The following is an 18,920-nucleotide window of genomic DNA, read 5'->3' as shown; positions in this document are numbered from 1 at the left end:
GGTCCTCGTCTATGCCAGACTCTCATGGGAACAGAAGCAAAAGAACAGGGACACCAGAGACCCAGTGTGAGGCTTGGGAGACCCTCCTAAGCTGACAACAGCATGACCTGGGCCTTCTGGAATCCAAAATTTTGGGTGTAGTCACTGGAAAGTAAGAGATCTCTGTGAGTGAAAAAACAGCCAGTCCAGGTCAAGAATGGTCAGTGCTGGGACCGGGCAGCCAGGGTGAGAGAGCGGATCTCCATGGGAACAGAGAATGAAGCTTTGAGGCCTGCCTTGCACAGACCTTTCCATAGCACACGCACAATAGAACAGGGATCTATTCAGGCTTCTCAGAGTTAATCTCATCTAAATCCAGAAGGTTGTGAGAGAACTTGGCCTTTTGTCCAATTATGTAGGAAGGCTTCACACTGACATCACATCAACCACCGTTCCCTGTCTCCCTCCTTTTATAGATGAGCAAACAAGCACAAGGCGCAGATGGGGTGTCTTTGAGAAGAACTGAGCTGGATGAACCTCTTCTAGTTCTCAGGAAGGAAAGAAAGAGCAAGTGGCTGTCGGCTCTTTAGAAAGCAGATTTTATAAGGCAAGGATAAATAAGTGATGACCTCAGAGAGCAAACCCAGCCAAGTTAACTCAGCCACAAAGGGCACGCAGACCAGGAACTGGAAAACTAGGTCTGCATCAATCTCCTTTCCTAGTGCAGGCAAACTGAGATGAGGAGGATAAGAGGGCTGAGCTGCTGGCCCGTGGACCCCATGAGGTAGGGCTCTGGCCTCCAAACAAAGAATAACCCTGTCTTCCCACCGCCTTGAAATCTACAATGAAGCTTCTCCTGACTGCAGCAACATTAGACCTCCTAAGCTGCCATTAAGTTGTTAATCCACCGCATCAAAATTAAACAGACTTTCCATCTAAAACCTGAAAGTCACGATACAAAAACAAAAAGACCATGCGATTACGTACAGCAGCCAAGAAAGTGGGAATTGAATGTAGATGGAGCGAGAAGTAAATGTGAATTTGCATTTGAGTTCTTAATTTCCAGGCTTAAAAAGATTTTTTTTTTTTCCCACAATGTTGGAAATAAGGGTAAATATTACCTCACTGTGCTGAAAGTTTAGCTGAAGTATAACGATGTTGCTAAGTCGGGATGCTATGTATTGGGAAAGATCCCAAACACATACTCAACTTATTTGAAATTAGAATCCTGGGTTCGTTTTCCAGCCTATAAATTGCACTATGGCCTTTGATGTCACTGTCCTTAAAGTTTACTCAGGACTGGAGGGACTGGACTTAGTCTTTCTACCTCTACTGCCACAGAATTCCCTCACTGCCACATTTTCCACTCCAAGGACCCAGGGCTCTTGCCCAGTGGAGGTTATTTTTCCTTGTGAATCCACAGCACTTCGCGATTTTTCTACTTTTCAGAGGAATCCAGAGGCTGGCCTGACACTTCCTTTTCTTAGCAGTCCAACTCTACGCTCCACTCCAACCTGACTTCTTCGACTTCTCGCAAGGTGGCACTCATCCATGTCTATTATTAGGATCACATGCAGTTATTAAATCACTGTGGTAATTATTTTTATCTTTTGTAAGGATTTCTTCCTTTTCTTCAAGTAGCGGCCTCTGCCGGAGAAGCCACAGAAGGAGCTGGGACTTGAGCGCGAGTTAGCGGCGGGCAGGGTGCCAGGACGGAGGCCAAGGCCAGGTAGTGGATTCTGAGTGGGAGGAACCGCTACAGCCACTACGCTGGTTTAAAACAAAAGGGCCGAAGAGGTGAAGAAAAGGTCTTTTTTATTGTGAGGGGATCCCTTTCCTTGACAGGGGACTTCTTTGGCATTATCAGAGATCAGACTGGACATCAAACGTCAGGCTTTCCCTTGACTTGTGGAATTGCCGAATGGTTCTAAGAGCCAAATACAGTGCCTCCACCGGCAAATAAAGACACAGGGAGCCAATACAGTTATCATTTAATTTTAAGAGTGTTTCCTTCTTCTCTTTTAAAAGACTTACAATTTACAGTAGAAAGTTTTAACGAATTAAGTTCTCATCACGAAAAAGACTTATTAAGTGATTTCTAGCCAATAAATAACATTTCCACCCTTTTCTTTAACATAACTGAAGGCAAGAAAAAGCAAGTAATCTCTAAGCACAAGGAAATAACCCGTCATCCAGAAAAGCCTTAAAAAAAGTACACCACCAGCTAGTCTCTTAGTCATCTAGGAAGCAAAACCAGATCCTTTCTTGGAAAGTGCCTGCTGACATTTCTATTAGGAAAAACAGCTATTGGTCACAGTGCACTGAGAAAGGGCAAGTGAGGCTTCCTGACATCTTCATAAAGGTTCTTTGACAGACAGAAAAACCCCCCACATCTTTATTGCTGCAAATCAAGATCTATGGTAGGCCTCCTCCTTAGTACATGCATTTCGACATGTAAAAAAAAAGTTTTTTGAGGGACAGCTACATCAAAGGAGTGAAGGGAATCTGGGCAAGAACTTACAGGAAGGCAGGGTGCATGGCCCTACTTTAGAGCTGCTCAGAGAGATGGTTCACGCCCATGTCCTCGCTTCTTGATCTTAAGCCACCTAGACTTGTCATGAGGATGTAGAAGAGAAGGTGCATAACCCTGTCTCGGACAAAGGTGTTATTTAGCAAGTCTCGCCAAGGTTGCTGGGGCGTGAGGCTAAGGCCTCCTGGTAGGGAACATGCTCTCCAGTATCATCTTAACCTTTGTGACTGCATAGATGAAGGCAGCTAACCCTGACCCCGCTCCCTCTGGCTGGCTAGACATAGGCCGGTCAGGTCACAAGTCTCAAAGTAACACAGATTCCCTCTTCTACACCCTGTCAGTGGCACAAAACTCTATTGTTAATACAGTTCTCTGCTCGACTCAAGATAAGAGTAACAACGCTGTTTGTCGACTACACAACTTCCTTCTCTGCACACACCTGCCCTTTCATATGGCTTTCCTACAAGCGTCCGAGCACAAGCAGTGCTGAAGAGGGACTGTGCTAGTACAATGCTTGGGAACTGTTCTCCAGGTCATCCAGACCCCGCTCCAGCTATTGTGGGGGCTCTCTAGGCTGCCCTTCGCTCCCTCTTATAGCAGATTTCAGAAAAGATGTGGACCAGGTGCCAGACTAGGTGGTATCCATCATTATAACAACAAATAACTTAGGAAACTGAAGCCTCATGCCCACAACCGGGAGAGCTCACCTCCCTCTGGAATCTGTTCTGCCTGGGCAGGGAATGCTGAACAATGCTTTGGAAAAAAGTGGGTTCCACTGTTACTATAACAACTATAATAAATATTGGGGATTCTAGAATGTCTCAATAAGTCTTTCTGGGTTGAGAAATAATTTTCAATACCAAAACTAGAAGGAAAAATCTGATAATTAACACAAAGAAAAACTCTAAATCAGTAGATCTGGGACAAGCTCCTCCCAGAAACCATTTTAACTGGCTGGTCACATAGACTGGTCAGGGCAAACTTAATTCTCAAGACCTTGAGTTTTCTATTGATAGATAAGTTATGGTCAAAATTTCTGGAGGTTGATGACATTATTTATGTAAACAAAGGGAGGGCAGAGGGAACAGATTTCAGCCTTACTCATTCTGGGAGGCTGGAGAGATTCTCAAGTAATAACCATGAGCAATAAGCCCAGCCGTATCTCACACAGGTGTGGCTTATAATATTTTTCTTGTAGAGAGCAGCTGCCTCAAACCTTGTGTTTTAAAATTACTCAGAAGACGCTATAAGGGGCAATGCCAAGGCTGTAAGGCCCCAAAGTTAACCAATTTTAAGAAATCCCACCCTTGCTCCTTACTGTTATTACATAATAATATTCTGTTGACAAAATGGTTTTTCTTTACCAATTTTGAACAGTGTCAGGAAATCACACCCAAGTTATCGGGATAAGAAACTGTAGGAACAGAAAAGGTGATGAATATAGATAAAAGGATATGAAAAATACTGAAATTCCTGGAAAGTCTGATAAGTAATTTTCACTTCGTTGGTTAATATCTAGTTGCAAAAGTCCAGGGAATCAGCAATGTCTGTACCCATAACTAGTGTTATCTTGAGGTTTTAAAGAAAACAGGCTACTTTTGATTTAACATTCCATTACACACACACACACACACACATATACACACACACCCTTGGCTTTTTTTTTTTTTGCTCTAAATATTCAGAACACAGAGTTTAAAAAGGATATATGTTTTGAACTTGTGTTAGTTGAGTTTTTAAATGTTTATTTAAAAAATAGTCATCTGATCAATTTGAAATTTCGTATGATGTGATGTAGATAAAAATGGGAAGCAGGTCCTTGGGAAGTGTCATTTCTAAAATGGTGTTTCACAAAAGTTGACAAAAGAGCCCTCCGACACATCTAAGAGACTGGTGTAAGAAGTGGTCCGTTTTTTTCCCCCCTAGATGAGAGAAGTTGGAGAAAATAAGGTCCCTGTGGACCTTAAAGTGAAGAAAAACAAGAGAAAAGTATTTCTACTATCTTTAGAACATGCAGGGGGAAGATTTAACAGACAAGGCTTTGAAAAGGCAATACTCAGACCTCTGACAGCGGTTAGAATGTTTGCTTGAAATGATGGCGCTAGGCAGGCATGTTAGTTCTGAGGCAAATCCAGGGCAGACGGCCAGCCATCTTGGGAGATACTGTTTAGACTAAAACATTAAAAAATATGGTAAAACCCTCCAATGAAGCCTCGGGTGAAGAACAAATATTGTGATTACAGTATATTCCTAAGGTTCATGCCCTCTAAACTGTCTTGGTCATAGGTGCAAGTGCAAACGTAGGTACACTGAGTGATGGTCTGTCTCACTTTAATGTGCTATCTGTACCATACGGATGGATACCTTAACACACAGCTTTCTGAAGTGCTGACTTATGTACCCCAGCTTTCTACAGAACATGACATATCTTTTCCCTTCAAACTCATTTGGGAGGTAGGAGTCTAGCACTGAATTTTCAAACCTATATCCCTTCAAGAGCTATCGTTACTCTATTTTAAACTCACTCTGATTTTCTTGAATGACGAGCTCTCACCTCTCTGCTATGGCTGATCCTTCAACAGCTCAAAGGGGTACCTGTAAGATATAGCCTTTAGCCATGGCTCTGCCAAGGAAACTGACTCTTTTTGAGAAGATCATGAAGACATTCCTAAATAATCATCCTTTTAACTAGTACAGTATTATTTTTTGCTTATAAGGATGTGTAATAACCATTTTACTACACGCCTGCTGATTGTAGCCCATAAGAGTAGTTTCTACCTGTGTGTAAAACAGCAGCCTCAATGAAAAGGAGAAAAGGACAAGGTACCCCATCTATCAAATTTGTCACATGGACTGACTTTTACTTTGGGTGAGATTTCCAAAACAGTGGTCTTTTCTGCACTGGGACTGGGGGAGGGAGGAGGCTGAGGATACCCAGGTGATGGATTGACTCTTTAAAGAAAGATGATCAGTAAAGACTTTTTCTCCCGTCTTGCACAGGGTTTGCTCACATCCCAGTAAGAGGTCTTGCATCTAGTTCCCCAACAGCCTTCCTCTCTTTTTTAACAGAGCAATCCATGCCACCAGATTTCAAACACCAAAATGCTTTGATCTCTGTCGTGAACAAATTGGGAACCGTTAACCAAAGGTTTCTCTTGTCCTTGAAGATGCCGACATAAATTCGTATAGTCTAAGATCTCGCTTCTGTGCTGAACTCCTACCTCCCAAAGGACATTAAGGAATTCCGTAAATACGCACTTTGGTGTAGTGTTGCCCAGACATGCACGCTCGCTGCAAAGCTGGCCAACGAGTATTATGACATGACACCTGTCACCAGGCTAAACCAAAAATGGTAGACTAAGGATCTCCAAAATTTCCTTCACTAGTTGGTTGTGACTTGAAAAACTAAGGGAAGATTATTCAAACATTACATCTGAACGTTTGTTTTCGTGTTCCAAAATATGCTGACACGGACACACAGTTCAACCTAATGAGCGCTGAAAGATGGAGAAACAACCCTATAACTGATAGAGAAGATGTGAAATCCTCATTCATCCGATGCCCTTTAGCAAGACTTCCAATTCATAAGGGGATTATTCACTCTACCTTCGTCAGTTTCCATTACCCCAGCTGGTTTCAAAGATGCTGACATAGAAAAAGAGAGGGACGACGGGAGAATGGATGCTGTAACAGCTGATGCAACACACAGAAGGGCATAAATACTTCTCACTGTCAAAGGTTCCAGAGACGGCGTTTATAAAACAAAAACGCAGCTTCCTTTGCAGAAAGGGTAAATAATCTGAGGTTCAAAAATAAAAAAAGGATCTGGCAACAGTTAAGAAACCTCCAAATCTCTAAGGGAAGTTTAAACTCATCATGCCCATAGTTAGATGAATAAATTTTAAGTAATTCTAAGATAAAACATTCCCCTAAAAATCTCCGGGTTTGGGTTATTCACTTAGAAGTTCTACTATAATCAAGTTTTCCATAAGAAGTTTTAGCCACTGAAATCTAAGAGATCTTCTTTAACAGTACCCTGTAGGGGAAAAAAAAAAACAAAACCAAAAACAAAAATGAAAGAACCTTGCGTCTGAAAAGTTATTAGTCTGAAATGAAAGATATTAGTTTTTAAAAACAAGAGAAAAGGCTGGCTAGTTCAAGTTAGAAGCCCCGGGCAGAGGTTTCCAAGGCTCTTTTATTAGGGGACAGTCCCCTTTACAGCACAAGATTTCACATACGTGTCAGACAATCAGATCAGTTCCTAAAAATTAGGGGGGGAAAAAAGGGAAAAACAAAACAGATGCACTTCTTATATATATTAAATATAAATTAAAAGAATTTATAAAATGGTCACGTTTCTTACAGAATAAATGCAGAGTGTATTATGAATGCACCTCCAGGTTTAAGTTGCTTAAGTCGTTTTTGTTTTGTTTTCCAATAATAAATAAATAAAATTTGTTCTTAAGTTTTGGGTCCACCTGTGCCACAGCTGGGCTCTGAGTCACTGCTGGTTTTTCTTCCCTTGTCACTTCTGAGCGCAGCGTTTGATTGTACAGGGGTTACCAATTTCACTGGCCCGTCGGAGTACTGGCTGTCTTTTCGGGGTGGCATCCGCTCATTAATTCGGTCCAGACCTCGGGCTTCTTCAAAACTCCGGATCCTGTGCTGAAGCGAAAACCCTCTGATAGCTACAGAAAAACAGGAAAGGGAGGAGCTCAGTTAGACAGCAAGGCGGACAAGCTTAAAGCTTCTTAGCACACAGCAGCCTCCTAGGGAAAAACACAGAAGGTGGCTAAGGAGCACATGTCTGGTGAGGGCAACAGGCAATATCTGATTTGAATTAGCCCTGTCTTGAAGCTACTAATTCCTTAAGGCCCCAAGGGCAGCTGAAACTGTGCAAGTAATTTTCATAGATGCTCAATACAATTAATCATAGCAGAAATATACCTGACGAGTAGCAAACAAGTTCTTACTTAGCCCCAGGACATTTGGCAAAGAGTTTCTTACGGGCCAGAAACGTGCTCAATGCGAGAGAAAAAAAAGGAAACACTAGAATAATAGAACAAGTTAAACAGAATAGTTATTTTAGCACAAATATCACAGTGACCACAAAAAAAGGTAACAAATGAGTTAATCTTTTTGTTTAGGACAGCTTTTTATCTTGCACAACCAGGAGCTGAACGTAAGTTAAAAGCCATCTAAAATGGCTTTTAATATTTTCTTTCTGATTGAACTTTTGTACTGTCAAGGAAAGGCACTTCCATTTTGAACTACCTTACCTAATGAAAACAATTAAATTTATAACAGTATCAATTCCAATGGTTTTCATCCACAGATTCACAGATAATTTGTTACTTAAATTTGCTTTTATCGAAACAAAGATAATTTAGTTTGACTGCCTTAGGGCAACTTCAGAAATGAATCAAACTAAATTCCTGTCTACTTTCGCCTCTGCTTTTGATATCCTTTAGAGGCATTAGATAAAGAGGCTGACCTGTTTGAATCTCTAGTGATCCGATGGATGTCTCTTATCTATGGAAGGGGCTATAGGACTAACAAACCACTTGATCTCTTGTGACCAGTTGCTTAAGCTTCAGCCACTGCATTAAAACAGAGCCCAGAAAGGACTTTAGCTGTGGAGAGGGTCATTTAAATTACTACAACCACAAGATACTTTGTGAGCAAGCCTAGAAATATCTATTCCTTTCTCACTGTTACAGTTCTGGTGATGCAATAATAAAAGATTTCAAATGCTGACAGTTTTTTTGTTTTTTGTTTTTTGTTTTAAACTAGTAGACAGACACATGATAACATCTATCACAGGAATATGGCCATACCTTCCCGGGCCTCTACGGCTTCTACTGTGGCTGTAAGAGGCAGGAGCAGTGGCATGCAAAAATGAAGACAGAAAAAGAGTGAGTAAACCAACACAATGCTGCCAGCACAGGCATCCCAGGGTCCCACCTTGAGCTTATTCCCACCCATAATAAAGTCGACTAGCTAAGAGAAGCGAGAGGATTACTGCGGAAAAATTAATTGGGGGGTGGGAGCTGGGTATGAGGTGGGGAGAGTTTCTAATATTTTTAACATTTCAGGTAGCATGAGAACCTTTTAGCTAATGGCATCTATAGCTAAGCCAACTGGGTCAGTCAAACTGACTATAAGACACCAGGAGTTATGCTGCTCTCCTGATTTTAAATAGCCAGCTGCTAATTTACGTCTTAACACTCACGTATCAAAATAACTGGTAGAGTCAAATTATTTAACATTACAAGTGTTCTACAATTTGTAATAGCTCAGATGGTATTAAATGAGCTGCTGCTGGGTCCTATTCAAAAAAAACTTATTTAAAAGTACTTCTTATTGCTCTCAAGCAGCTTATGTGGGGTCCAATTGCCCTTTTTAATTACCTATAAAAAAGAATGGCCTTTGAATAACAGATTGGCATTTGGAAGGAGAGAAAAATGGGTTATAAGTGTGGGGTTATTTCTTGTCCAGGAGTAGAGTACTAAGGTGGCAAAGGCATAAAACTGTTCAATTCTGGATACAAATTCATGTACCATCTGAGATTAGATATAGCAGAGGCTGACATTTCCAACCAATATGGCTTCCATTCACTGCATGAGAGAGGAGGCCAATTATTAAGAATGCCTTCTTCTCCCTCACTGATGGAAAAGGAAGCAATTTAAAAATTAATACCAACAGGTAAACATCCTTGCATCTGCTTTTAAGATAGTAAAAGCCCTAATATATGAAAAAGTTACAGGTTTTAGCCAGAAAGATCCTATTTGGAGAACCCCATCAGTTCCTCCAATACCAACTGGAGAGAATAATGAACAGTAACAGTTTGCTGTTCTGAGGCTTTATATATCGAGAGGAGAAACTGAGAGAATGGAAAGTTAACTTCCTAACACAGTGTGAAAAATGGAAACTTGGAATCAACTTATCAAGTGTTTACATTTGTCAACCATATGTAGGCATGTGTTAAAGCAATGTCGCAGCCCCTCTAATCTCTTCAAACAGAACAAATAAACTTTCACGAGAAGATGATAGTGCCTTCAAACTGTATCACGGATGCAACTGTTAGAAAATGGGAGAACAAAGCACTGCCTAAAATTATATACAGAATGTCGGTCTAATTAGAGTTTAAAAGCTATGCGAAAGCTATGTAATCAATGTGTACTAGTATCATATTATTTTGGGCCCTCCTAGAATTGCTTTTTTGCATTGGGTATTAAGATATCAGCCGGTAATGAAGGACATTATAAGAAACAGTCACATAAAATTGAGAAACTGACTTTCTTCTGTACTGAAATCTATTTTTCTTTACTGAAATATAATTCATATACTGAAAAAATCACTGTTTAAAGGGTACGGTTAAATGACTTTAACACAGAGTTGGGCAATCATCACTACGATCTATGGTTGGAATGTTTTCATCACCCCAGAAAGAAACTCATTTCCCTCCCTCATGCCTGTCCCTTAACCCTAGATTTGCCTGTTCTGGAATCATAAATTTAATCATATAAAATATGATTTTAGTGACTGGTTTCTGTCACTTAGCATAATGTTTTCAAGGTTTATTCATGTCGAAACACACACCCATACTTCAATCCTTTTTATGACTGAATAGTACTCCACTGTATGAATATACCACATTTTATTTATCTGGCTAACTAGCTGATAGACATTTGGGTTGCTTCCACTTACTGCCTAGTAAGAAGAATGCTGCTATGAACATTCGTGCACAATTTTTTGTTTGGATATGTTTTAATTTCCTTGGGATACACAACCAGGAGTGGAGCTGCTGGGTCACATGGTAACTCCATGTTTTATCACCTAAGGAATCTCTCGCTTGGTTTCCCAAACATGACACCATTGTACATCCCACCAAGTTCTGTCACATGGTAACTCCATGTTTTATCACCTAAGGAACCTCTCGCTTGGTTTCCCAAGCATGACACCATAGTCATCCCACCAAGTTCTCCACATTCTCACCAACATTTGTTATAACTTGTCTTTTTTTTTTTTTTTTTTAATCAACTCTCCTATTTTTTTTTTTTTAATCACAACTATCCTAGTGGGCATAAAGGGGTATCTCGTTGTGGTTCTGATTTGTATTTCCTTAATGTCTAATGATGTTGAACATCTTTTCATGTACTTATCGACCATCTGTATGTCTCCTTTGGAAATACATCTATTAAAAATTTTCACCCATTTTTAAATGATTTGTCCTTTTATTATTCAGTTTTGAGAGTTCTTTATCTTTTCCAGACACTAGCCCCTTATCATATATATGATTTGTAAATATCTCCGACCATTCTGTGAGTTGTCTTTTCACTTTCTTCATTTTCAATTGCAGTACAAAAGTTAATTTTGATAAGGTCCAATTTACTCTCCAAGTAAAGTGATATGAACAGTAAAAGGTCTTATTCAGCTAATGCTGCAGTTTCCCAATGAACCGGTACAACTGAGACATAATGAGAAAATGACAAAATAAACCCAGTTCCTGTGAACAAGAGAGAATAAGAAGCTCTAAAAAGTCGGCTCCAACTTTAGTTTTGTTCCTCTGACACATTCCTGAGGATTTCTATCAATTTCCGAAGTCTCAATAAGCAATCCTATATTAATTAAAACACTCATAGTCACATAAGAAACTAAGAGAAACTGGATATATTAGGTATTAGGGACTGAAAAAAAAGGCAGACCAAGGATTATAAACAAACAAATAAATCTACAAATAACACATCTATAAAATTCTTTACTTTTTATTCATCCTAGATTGGCATATTTGCTCTTTCAAAGTCTAGAGAAAATTGGTTCAGATTCAAACAACTTTATAGATCAGCAAATTTTAAAAATGTTTCAAGGATGTCATAGGACATTCCCTTTTTTCTTTGCCCATGTTACTTCCTATTAACTATAAGTTGCCTTCTCAGAGCTGCTCTCAGAATATGTCACATGACTAATTACCAAGCAAAGTAATAGTGGAAAGTATTTTCCTTGTCAGAAACCACGCATTTTATTTGAGAGAAAAAAAATCAATCTGAAATAATTTACTGATCCTTTCTATGAAACTAGAGAAGTGAAGAAAATTAATTACATATTTTCAAGGAGAAAATGTTCATTCTTCCTTCTAAATAGCTAAACTCTAATATTCCGGTATCCAATTTGAATGAGGAAGAATTCAATCCCATTAAAAGAAGGAAAGGAGCTTGTTGCTATTAATTATTAGCAGTGGAATTTCTACTTCCTCTAAGTGGCAGAATGACAAGGAAAAAAAAACTTAAGTAGAAACAATTCGACAAAACAAGGGGGCAAAAAAGCAATGAAACTCTAATTTGTTAATGCTTCAACTCCAGTTTTCATGCCTAGAATTAATCATCCAATGATGTGATCTCGTGTCGCTTCCTCTTGCTTGACCAGATCTGTTTATTCTGATAAACATCAATCTTTTCATTCCAGAGTTTCATAAAGCCCTCTCCTTAGAAGTCAGTGCTCATATAATTTTTAGACTGGACATTTTGGTTGAAGAGATAACTGTGGCACTGGAGTAGGATATAGCTTGTAGGCAAAGAGACTAACTCTCTCTCTGAACAAGAAACTATAACTAAGTAAAAAAAAAAAATTAAGGTATAAAACATACACGAGCAAGGTATTATCATGTACCCCAAACCGAAGTGTACAGCTCAGTACATTTTTATTTATGTATGTGCTTGTGTAACTACCATTCAGATAATGATACAGAACATTCCATTCCCACTACTCCAGAAGTCCCCTGTGCATGTTCTGGGCCAATATTCTCCCACTAAAGAAGTGTCATTCTGATTTCTATTACTATTGATTAGTCTGCCTGTTTTTGAACATCGTATAAAGACAGTCTGTGCTCTTTTGTGTCTAGCTTTTTTAGTTTACCATAATGTCTGTAAGATTCAACTATGTTTTTGCAGGTATTCATAATGTTACTTTTTATTGCTGAGTAGTATTCCATTGTATACATATAACATAATTTATTTATCTCTTCTGCTATTGATAGACACTTGGTTGTTCTCCGTTTGGGGCTGTGATGAATAAAGCTAAGGTGAACATTCTTAAGTACATCCTTTGTGGACATATGCACTAATTTCTCTTTGATATATATCAGGTGTGGAATTGCTGGGTTATGGAGTAGACGTGTGTTCATTTTCTGCCCAGTAAACAGTTTTTCTAAGTGACTGAACCAATTTGCAAGCCCACCAGCAATGTATCTAGTTTTAGTTCTCCACAAACTCACCAACACTTGGCATTATCAGACTTTTTCATTTTAGCCATTAGTGAATATGTAGTGGTATATCACTGTGGGTTTTTTTCAATAAATTTATTTATTTAAATTATGCAGTACATTGGTAACAGTATACAGTACATTGGTAACCACATTAAGCATCTTTTCATATGCTTATCTGCCATTTTGATACCCCCTTTTTGGAAGTGCCTGTTAAAACCTTTTGACCATTTTAAAAAAATTGGTCGTTTGCACTTTTCTTATTGAGTTTTATGTAGTTCTTTATGTATTCTGAATACAAGTTCTTTGTCAGATATATGTCTTACAAATATCTTCCCCCAGTTTATGGCTTGCCTTTTTTCTTTCTTAATCATGTATTTTTGTGAATAGAAATTCTTAATTTTAATATAATTCAATTAAGTTTTTCTTTTAAGGTTAGTCCTTTCGGTGTTTTTTCTAAGGGTTCTTTATCTACCCTAATGCCTACTCTCCATACTTTTGTCTGGAAGTTTTACTGTTTTACCTTTTCCATTTAAGTTATAATTCATTTGAACTAATTTTTGTATATAGAAAGAAGGGTCGAGATCCATTTCCCCCCCAGTCGGATATCCAATTGATCTAGTATCATTTATTGAAAGAAGCCCTAATTTTAAAAAAAAAATTATTTTATTTTTTTAAAATCAAAGTATAGTTGATATACAATATTATATTAGTCTCCGGTGTACTGAACATAGTGATTCTTCATTTCTGTACCTCAAGATGTGATCGCAACCATGTATCACTGTACAAAGTTGTTATATTATTGATTATGGTCCCTGTTCTGTATATTATATCTCCATGACATATATTTTATAAATGAAAGTTTGTACCTCTTATTTCCCTTCACCTTTTTTGACCATCCCCCCAAGCCCTCCCCTCTGGCAACCATCAGTTTGTTCTCTGTATCTATGAGTCTGTTTTGTTTCTTCTTCTTCTTCTTCTTCTTTTTTAATATTCCACCTAAAAGTGAAATCATATTTGTCTTTCTCTGTCTGACTTACTTCACTTAGCATAATACCCTCCAGGTCCATCCATGTTGTTGCAAATGGCAAGATTTCTTTCTTTTTTATTAAGAATCTCCAATTTTTAATTTTACCTTGACTGCTAGGTAATGGGAGCACACATCCTCCATGAAAGGTGCACTGCTCATACTCACCTGTCTCAATAGTCTGCTTTCCTCCTGAGAGGACACCCAGAGGGAGGGTACCTGTAGGGGTCAGGCCTTTGAGAGTCAGCACACTCTCACTTTCTTCCCTGCAAAGGAAGATCAAAGCCCTGGGTTAATGCCAGGGTGTCCACCACTCGGTAATTCAAAGGCACTTGAAGGAAGTTAAGAAAAGATGCGTAGAGATGGATGACTGGTTCTCCTTCCCCCTAACCCTTTCCTGACCCAGACAAAGGGATGTTTTCTCTAAACGGTCCAATTTTAAACAATTTGCCAGGCCTTGCTTTTCAATTAATGGCTCTTAATAACCAGATACTGTTCTGATGTCTCCCACATGTTATCCCATTTAATCCTCCTATTAACCGTGTAAAGCGGGTCCTGTTCTTATCACTCCTTTACAGACAAGGAAAATGAGGCACGAGATCACACAGCTAAGAAAAGGTAGAGCCAGGACGTGAACACAGGTAATCTGGCTCCAGAATCCACATTACACCACTGCGGTCACTACATTTGAGCCCGTACCAAATGAATGTTCGCCATTCCCAGTCATTTTAACATGTAGGCCTGATTTAATCTGCACTCAACCCAGAGACCTATAGTTCCAAAAGCAAATTCCAATTCTAAAAAAATCTGTTCTGAAATCAACTTCTCATTTACTCTCAAAATGCTTTTATCCCACACTGTAATGACAGACTTATCCTTACCGAAGAATTGAAAAGACCCGTGCCATCTTCCCAATGGCTCTGATTTTATTCTTGATGATCTCCTTTCGAACCGTAGTGCCGCCTTTGAGAACATAAAGAATAAGTGAATTAAAGAAATGTGTTAACACGTTAGTTTTTAGAAGTGCAGGATGAAGTGTCTTTCTAAGTTAAAGAAACAGTTATTTTTTAAAAAGAAATCAAGGCCTAAGTTTGTTTAAACAAACAAAAATCCCAGGAAGTTCTACGGAGCAAGAGAAAAAACAACCCGAAGAGAAAAAGAAGGGAAAAAATGGAGGGGGCCACAAAAAAGACAGACTGGACAGATCTATGAGAAGTAGGAACTTATTTGTGGTTCTGAAATGTGGAACACAGCGAAGAGTGTAATACACACATCAAAACAAAGACAGTTGCTACAGCAAAAATTTTTTGAGAATGCCGTGGGCCACCTTAGGATGCAGGGTTTGGCCTGCAAATGGCAAGTGATGATTCAAGCAGCTGTCCTCTGCATGGAAACACAATACACAGCTAGCTCTCTTGAATTTAGTGAGGGCTGCTTTCATTCTATAATCCTCACTCACAAACTGGTGAGTGGTTAACTACCACAGACAACTGCGTAATAGAAATTATGCTGATGGGGAAGGTATTTTATAAAGTGACATCACAAAAGTGAACTCAAGACTTTATGACCTTTTCTCATCTAAGATTCAGGAAACAGCTCATACATGAGAAGCCAAGATCCAGCATGCACCAGGTGACCGCATTCAAAAGTCAGAAAAAGAAACACAGCCTCTCCTTCCTCGCCCCCCCTAACTCTCAATATCCTGCAGGATCATACAGCAGGTCTAGAGAAAACATATACATTGAAACAGAAAGGGAGGATGGAGGGCCTGTCTGAAATTATTCAACTAAAACTAAAAACGTCTAACTAATAGATTGTGGTGGGACAGACAGCGAGTATGAAGCTCGTAAGTACATTTTAGTCAGATACCTTTCTGATAGCTTGAAATGTAGTGATCTTCAGGGAGAAGAGACACCAAGAAACAAGGAGATGAAGATAGAAAATATGAGAAGAGCAATTTAAGTTTACATGGAAGAGAGAAAAAAATCAAAGTGAAATGCAATGAGAGAATCAGGCTATTATTTTTATCAGCTCAGAAGAGACATCCTTGGTTTCATGACAGAATGTTAAATTACAGATTTCTTGTCAGTAGTTTTTCCACTTCTTAAAAGTTTACAGTTTTACATTAATTCACATCTATTATTACCCAACATGTTCTAGCTCCACAGATGATGAAAATAAAACTGGACAAAGAGAAAGATATTATTTGTGGAACAAAGACACTGAAAACAAGGAATGAAAACAAAGGACAGAACAAACTGCGTACAAATCTCCTAATAAGAGCATTCTGTTTTTACTTGATGGATTCAATATCTTCCCCTATCTTTCTGGAGATATTATAGTTTTTTCTTTTTGAGTTTTATGTTTTCTTCAGGCTCTCAAGTTAATTCAAGTTGCTTTTTGCAGTTTTTGTTGTGGTCTCTCTTGTAGGCTTTCCGAGCTGTCTGGTAATCCCTAACATTTGCTTGTGATTAACAGTGAGGGACTAAAACGCTTTCAGAGTTGGTGGGTAGATTGATGGCTTGGAGCTTTACATGGAGTGACCAGGGTGGGCCTATATGAAGGAATTTTTTCTATCAGAATTGAGTAGGTGTACAGTCACTTAATTCACCTGTTTTCAGCAAGGTGTTGATGTCCTCGATTGCATCCCCATCCAGAAATTCTTTGGTTTACATTTTTTAGAGACTGGCCTCCAGACTTGGAGAAGAGGCAGTTGCCACCAGTGAACCAGTTTAACTGCCTTTCCAAAGGCTTCCACCCAGTCTCCTTATTTTAGCTCAGAGTCCACCCTCTTCCCCGCCCCCTCCTTTGGTCCCCGATTCTAGCAACTGGCACCAATCCCTTGGCTTTTTGAGGATTCTGTGCTGGAACTTGGCATTCCTATTACTAAGGTGAACTTCAGTTTTGTTTGAACATACAGAAAAGTATACAAAACAAACATGTAATTTAGTGATTTATTAAAAACCAAGTGGCCGTATAATCACCACTTGGGTCAATAAATAGATCCTTGCCAGCATCCCAGATGCCCCCCTTGGGCCCCTCCGAATAATTATAGTCTCTCTCCTCCCAAAGAAAATCATTCTCTCGACTTTTACTGAAATCACCTTCTTGCTGTTCTTTAGTTTCGCCATGGAAGCATGCATCCACAAGCACTACAGTTTTCATCATTTTTGAACTTTATGTAATTGGAACAATCAAATATGTATTTTTGTGTCTAGCTTCTTTTGCTTAACATTATGAGATTTTGTTTGTTGCTGGTAAATAGAAATGCAAATAATTTTTGTTTATTGACTTTGTATCCAGTAGCTTTACTACCTGCATTTATGGATTCTAATAATTATTTATAGATACTTTAAAATTTTCTTTGTATACAATCATATCATCTATAAATAATAGTTTTGTTTCTTCCTTTCCAATCTTTATATCTTGAATTTCTTTTTCTTGCCTTATATAATATTGTATAAAGATATTAACAGCCAGCATCCTTATCTGCTCTCAATCACTAAGGAAAGCCTTCAACATTTCACATATTTGCTATAGGCTTTTGTTGGTACATTTGTCAAAGAATTCCTCTCTAAACCCAGTTTAAGAGATCTAGTGTAAATGAAAGATAAATCTTATCTAATACTATTTCTACACCTATAAGATAATTTTTTTCCCTTTTTCTTTTATTACTGCGGTGAATTATTCTAAATGTTTAAAAATTTTTTAATTTAAGAATAGTTTTAGATGTACAGAAAAGATGTGAAGCAAGTATAGAGCTCCCATACACACCTCAAACAATTTCCACAATTAGCATCTTCCATGAGTATATACCGATTTAATTACCTTCTAAGATTTCTGGAATAAATCAACTTAATTGGAAGGCAATTATATATATATATTGTTAGTCTCAATTTGCTCATATTTTGTTTAGGATTATTCTATCTATATTAATGTCCTTGTCACATTTTAGTATAATAGTTATACTGGCCTCATTAAATACACATCTTTTTTATTGTTGGGATGAATTTGTACAATTTTTGTGTGGGTTCTTTCTTAAATGTTTGGTAAATCTGTTGGTGAATTTATCTGCACCCGACATTTTCTTCATAGGAAAAATTTAAATTACAGATCCTAGTTCTTGGTGGATTTGTGATTATTAAGATTTCCTATATTGTGTCAATTTGGGTAAGTTATATTTTTCTAGGAGTCTATCCATTTTGTCTAAGTTTTAAAATTTACTAGTGTTAATGTATTCTAGTTATTTTCTTAATGTCTATAGGATCAGTACTAGCACCGGTAACTTTTGTCTCATCTTTTTCATTTGATAAGTCTTATCAAGGATTTATCAATTTTATTAGTTTCTTGAAAAGAGCACATTTTAGTTTTACTACTCCTCTGTATTGTATTTTGTCTTCTATACTGTTAATACTACTCTTACATTTTTATTTCATTTACTTTCTTTAGGTTTAATGTGCTATCCATTCTTTTGTTAACTTCTTGAGATGGATGTTGATATTTCATCTTTCTTCTTTTCTAATATATGCATTTTTGGCTATACATTTTCCTTTAAACATGGCTTTAGATGCATCCCTCACTTTTTCTTTCCAAGTTTAAATTATTTTGTGTTTAAGCTCTGATTTTACAAAATGTCAAATGTACAAAATGTAAACTAAATTTATAACTTAATAATTAACTTCTTGAGATGGATGTTGATATTTCATCTTTCTTCTTTTCTAATATATGCATTTTTGGCTATACATTTTCCTTTAAACATGGCTTTAGATGCATCCCTCACTTTTTCTTTCCAAGTTTAAATTATTTTGTGTTTAAGCTCTGATTTTACAAAATGTCAAATGTACAAAATGTAAACTAAATTTATAACTTAATTTGTTTAAGTAAATTGCCTTCAAAATACATTGCAGCTAAGATATGTATAAGATTTTACATGCATTTGAAAGAAATCACACAGAAGCAGCTGCTTTTTCAATAAACTTGGCCAGTGTCACATTTCTTTTGGTCAGTCTACCACAGTCATTAAAGGTGAGAATTACCTGGACCTTGCTGTACACGCTGAACTATTCTGGTGATGTTCATCTGCTCTGCTTGTAGGGCAACAAAAGACATAGAGCCAAATGCCA

At 38.0% G+C, this 18,920-nt stretch overlaps 1 protein-coding gene across 2 annotated transcripts in view; it reads right to left on the bottom strand.

Moving 5' to 3' along the window:
* Positions 1-6,664: 6,664 nt before the first annotated feature.
* Positions 6,665-18,920, bottom strand: part of PPP3CC (protein phosphatase 3 catalytic subunit gamma) — a 70,693-nt gene continuing 58,437 nt past the window's right edge. The window contains exons 11-14 of one of the 2 annotated variants that reach the window (XM_006904382.2): positions 14,679-14,760; positions 13,966-14,063; positions 8,347-8,376; positions 6,665-7,197 (exon numbers count right to left, since the gene is read on the bottom strand). In XM_006904382.2, coding sequence (XP_006904444.1) covers positions 6,971-7,197; positions 8,347-8,376; positions 13,966-14,063; positions 14,679-14,760 — 437 coding nt within the window. In that variant the 3' untranslated portion in view covers positions 6,665-6,970. The remainder of the gene's footprint in view (positions 7,198-8,346; positions 8,377-13,965; positions 14,064-14,678; positions 14,761-18,920) is intronic. The other variant, XM_006904383.2, reaches the window with a different exon arrangement.

Source organism: Pteropus alecto, unplaced genomic scaffold (assembly GCF_000325575.1).
Source record: "Pteropus alecto unplaced genomic scaffold, ASM32557v1 scaffold160, whole genome shotgun sequence".
Lineage (NCBI taxonomy): Eukaryota > Metazoa > Chordata > Mammalia > Chiroptera > Pteropodidae > Pteropus > Pteropus alecto.
Note: the sequence above shows the minus strand (reverse complement) of the source record. Positions and strands in the feature narration are given on the sequence as shown.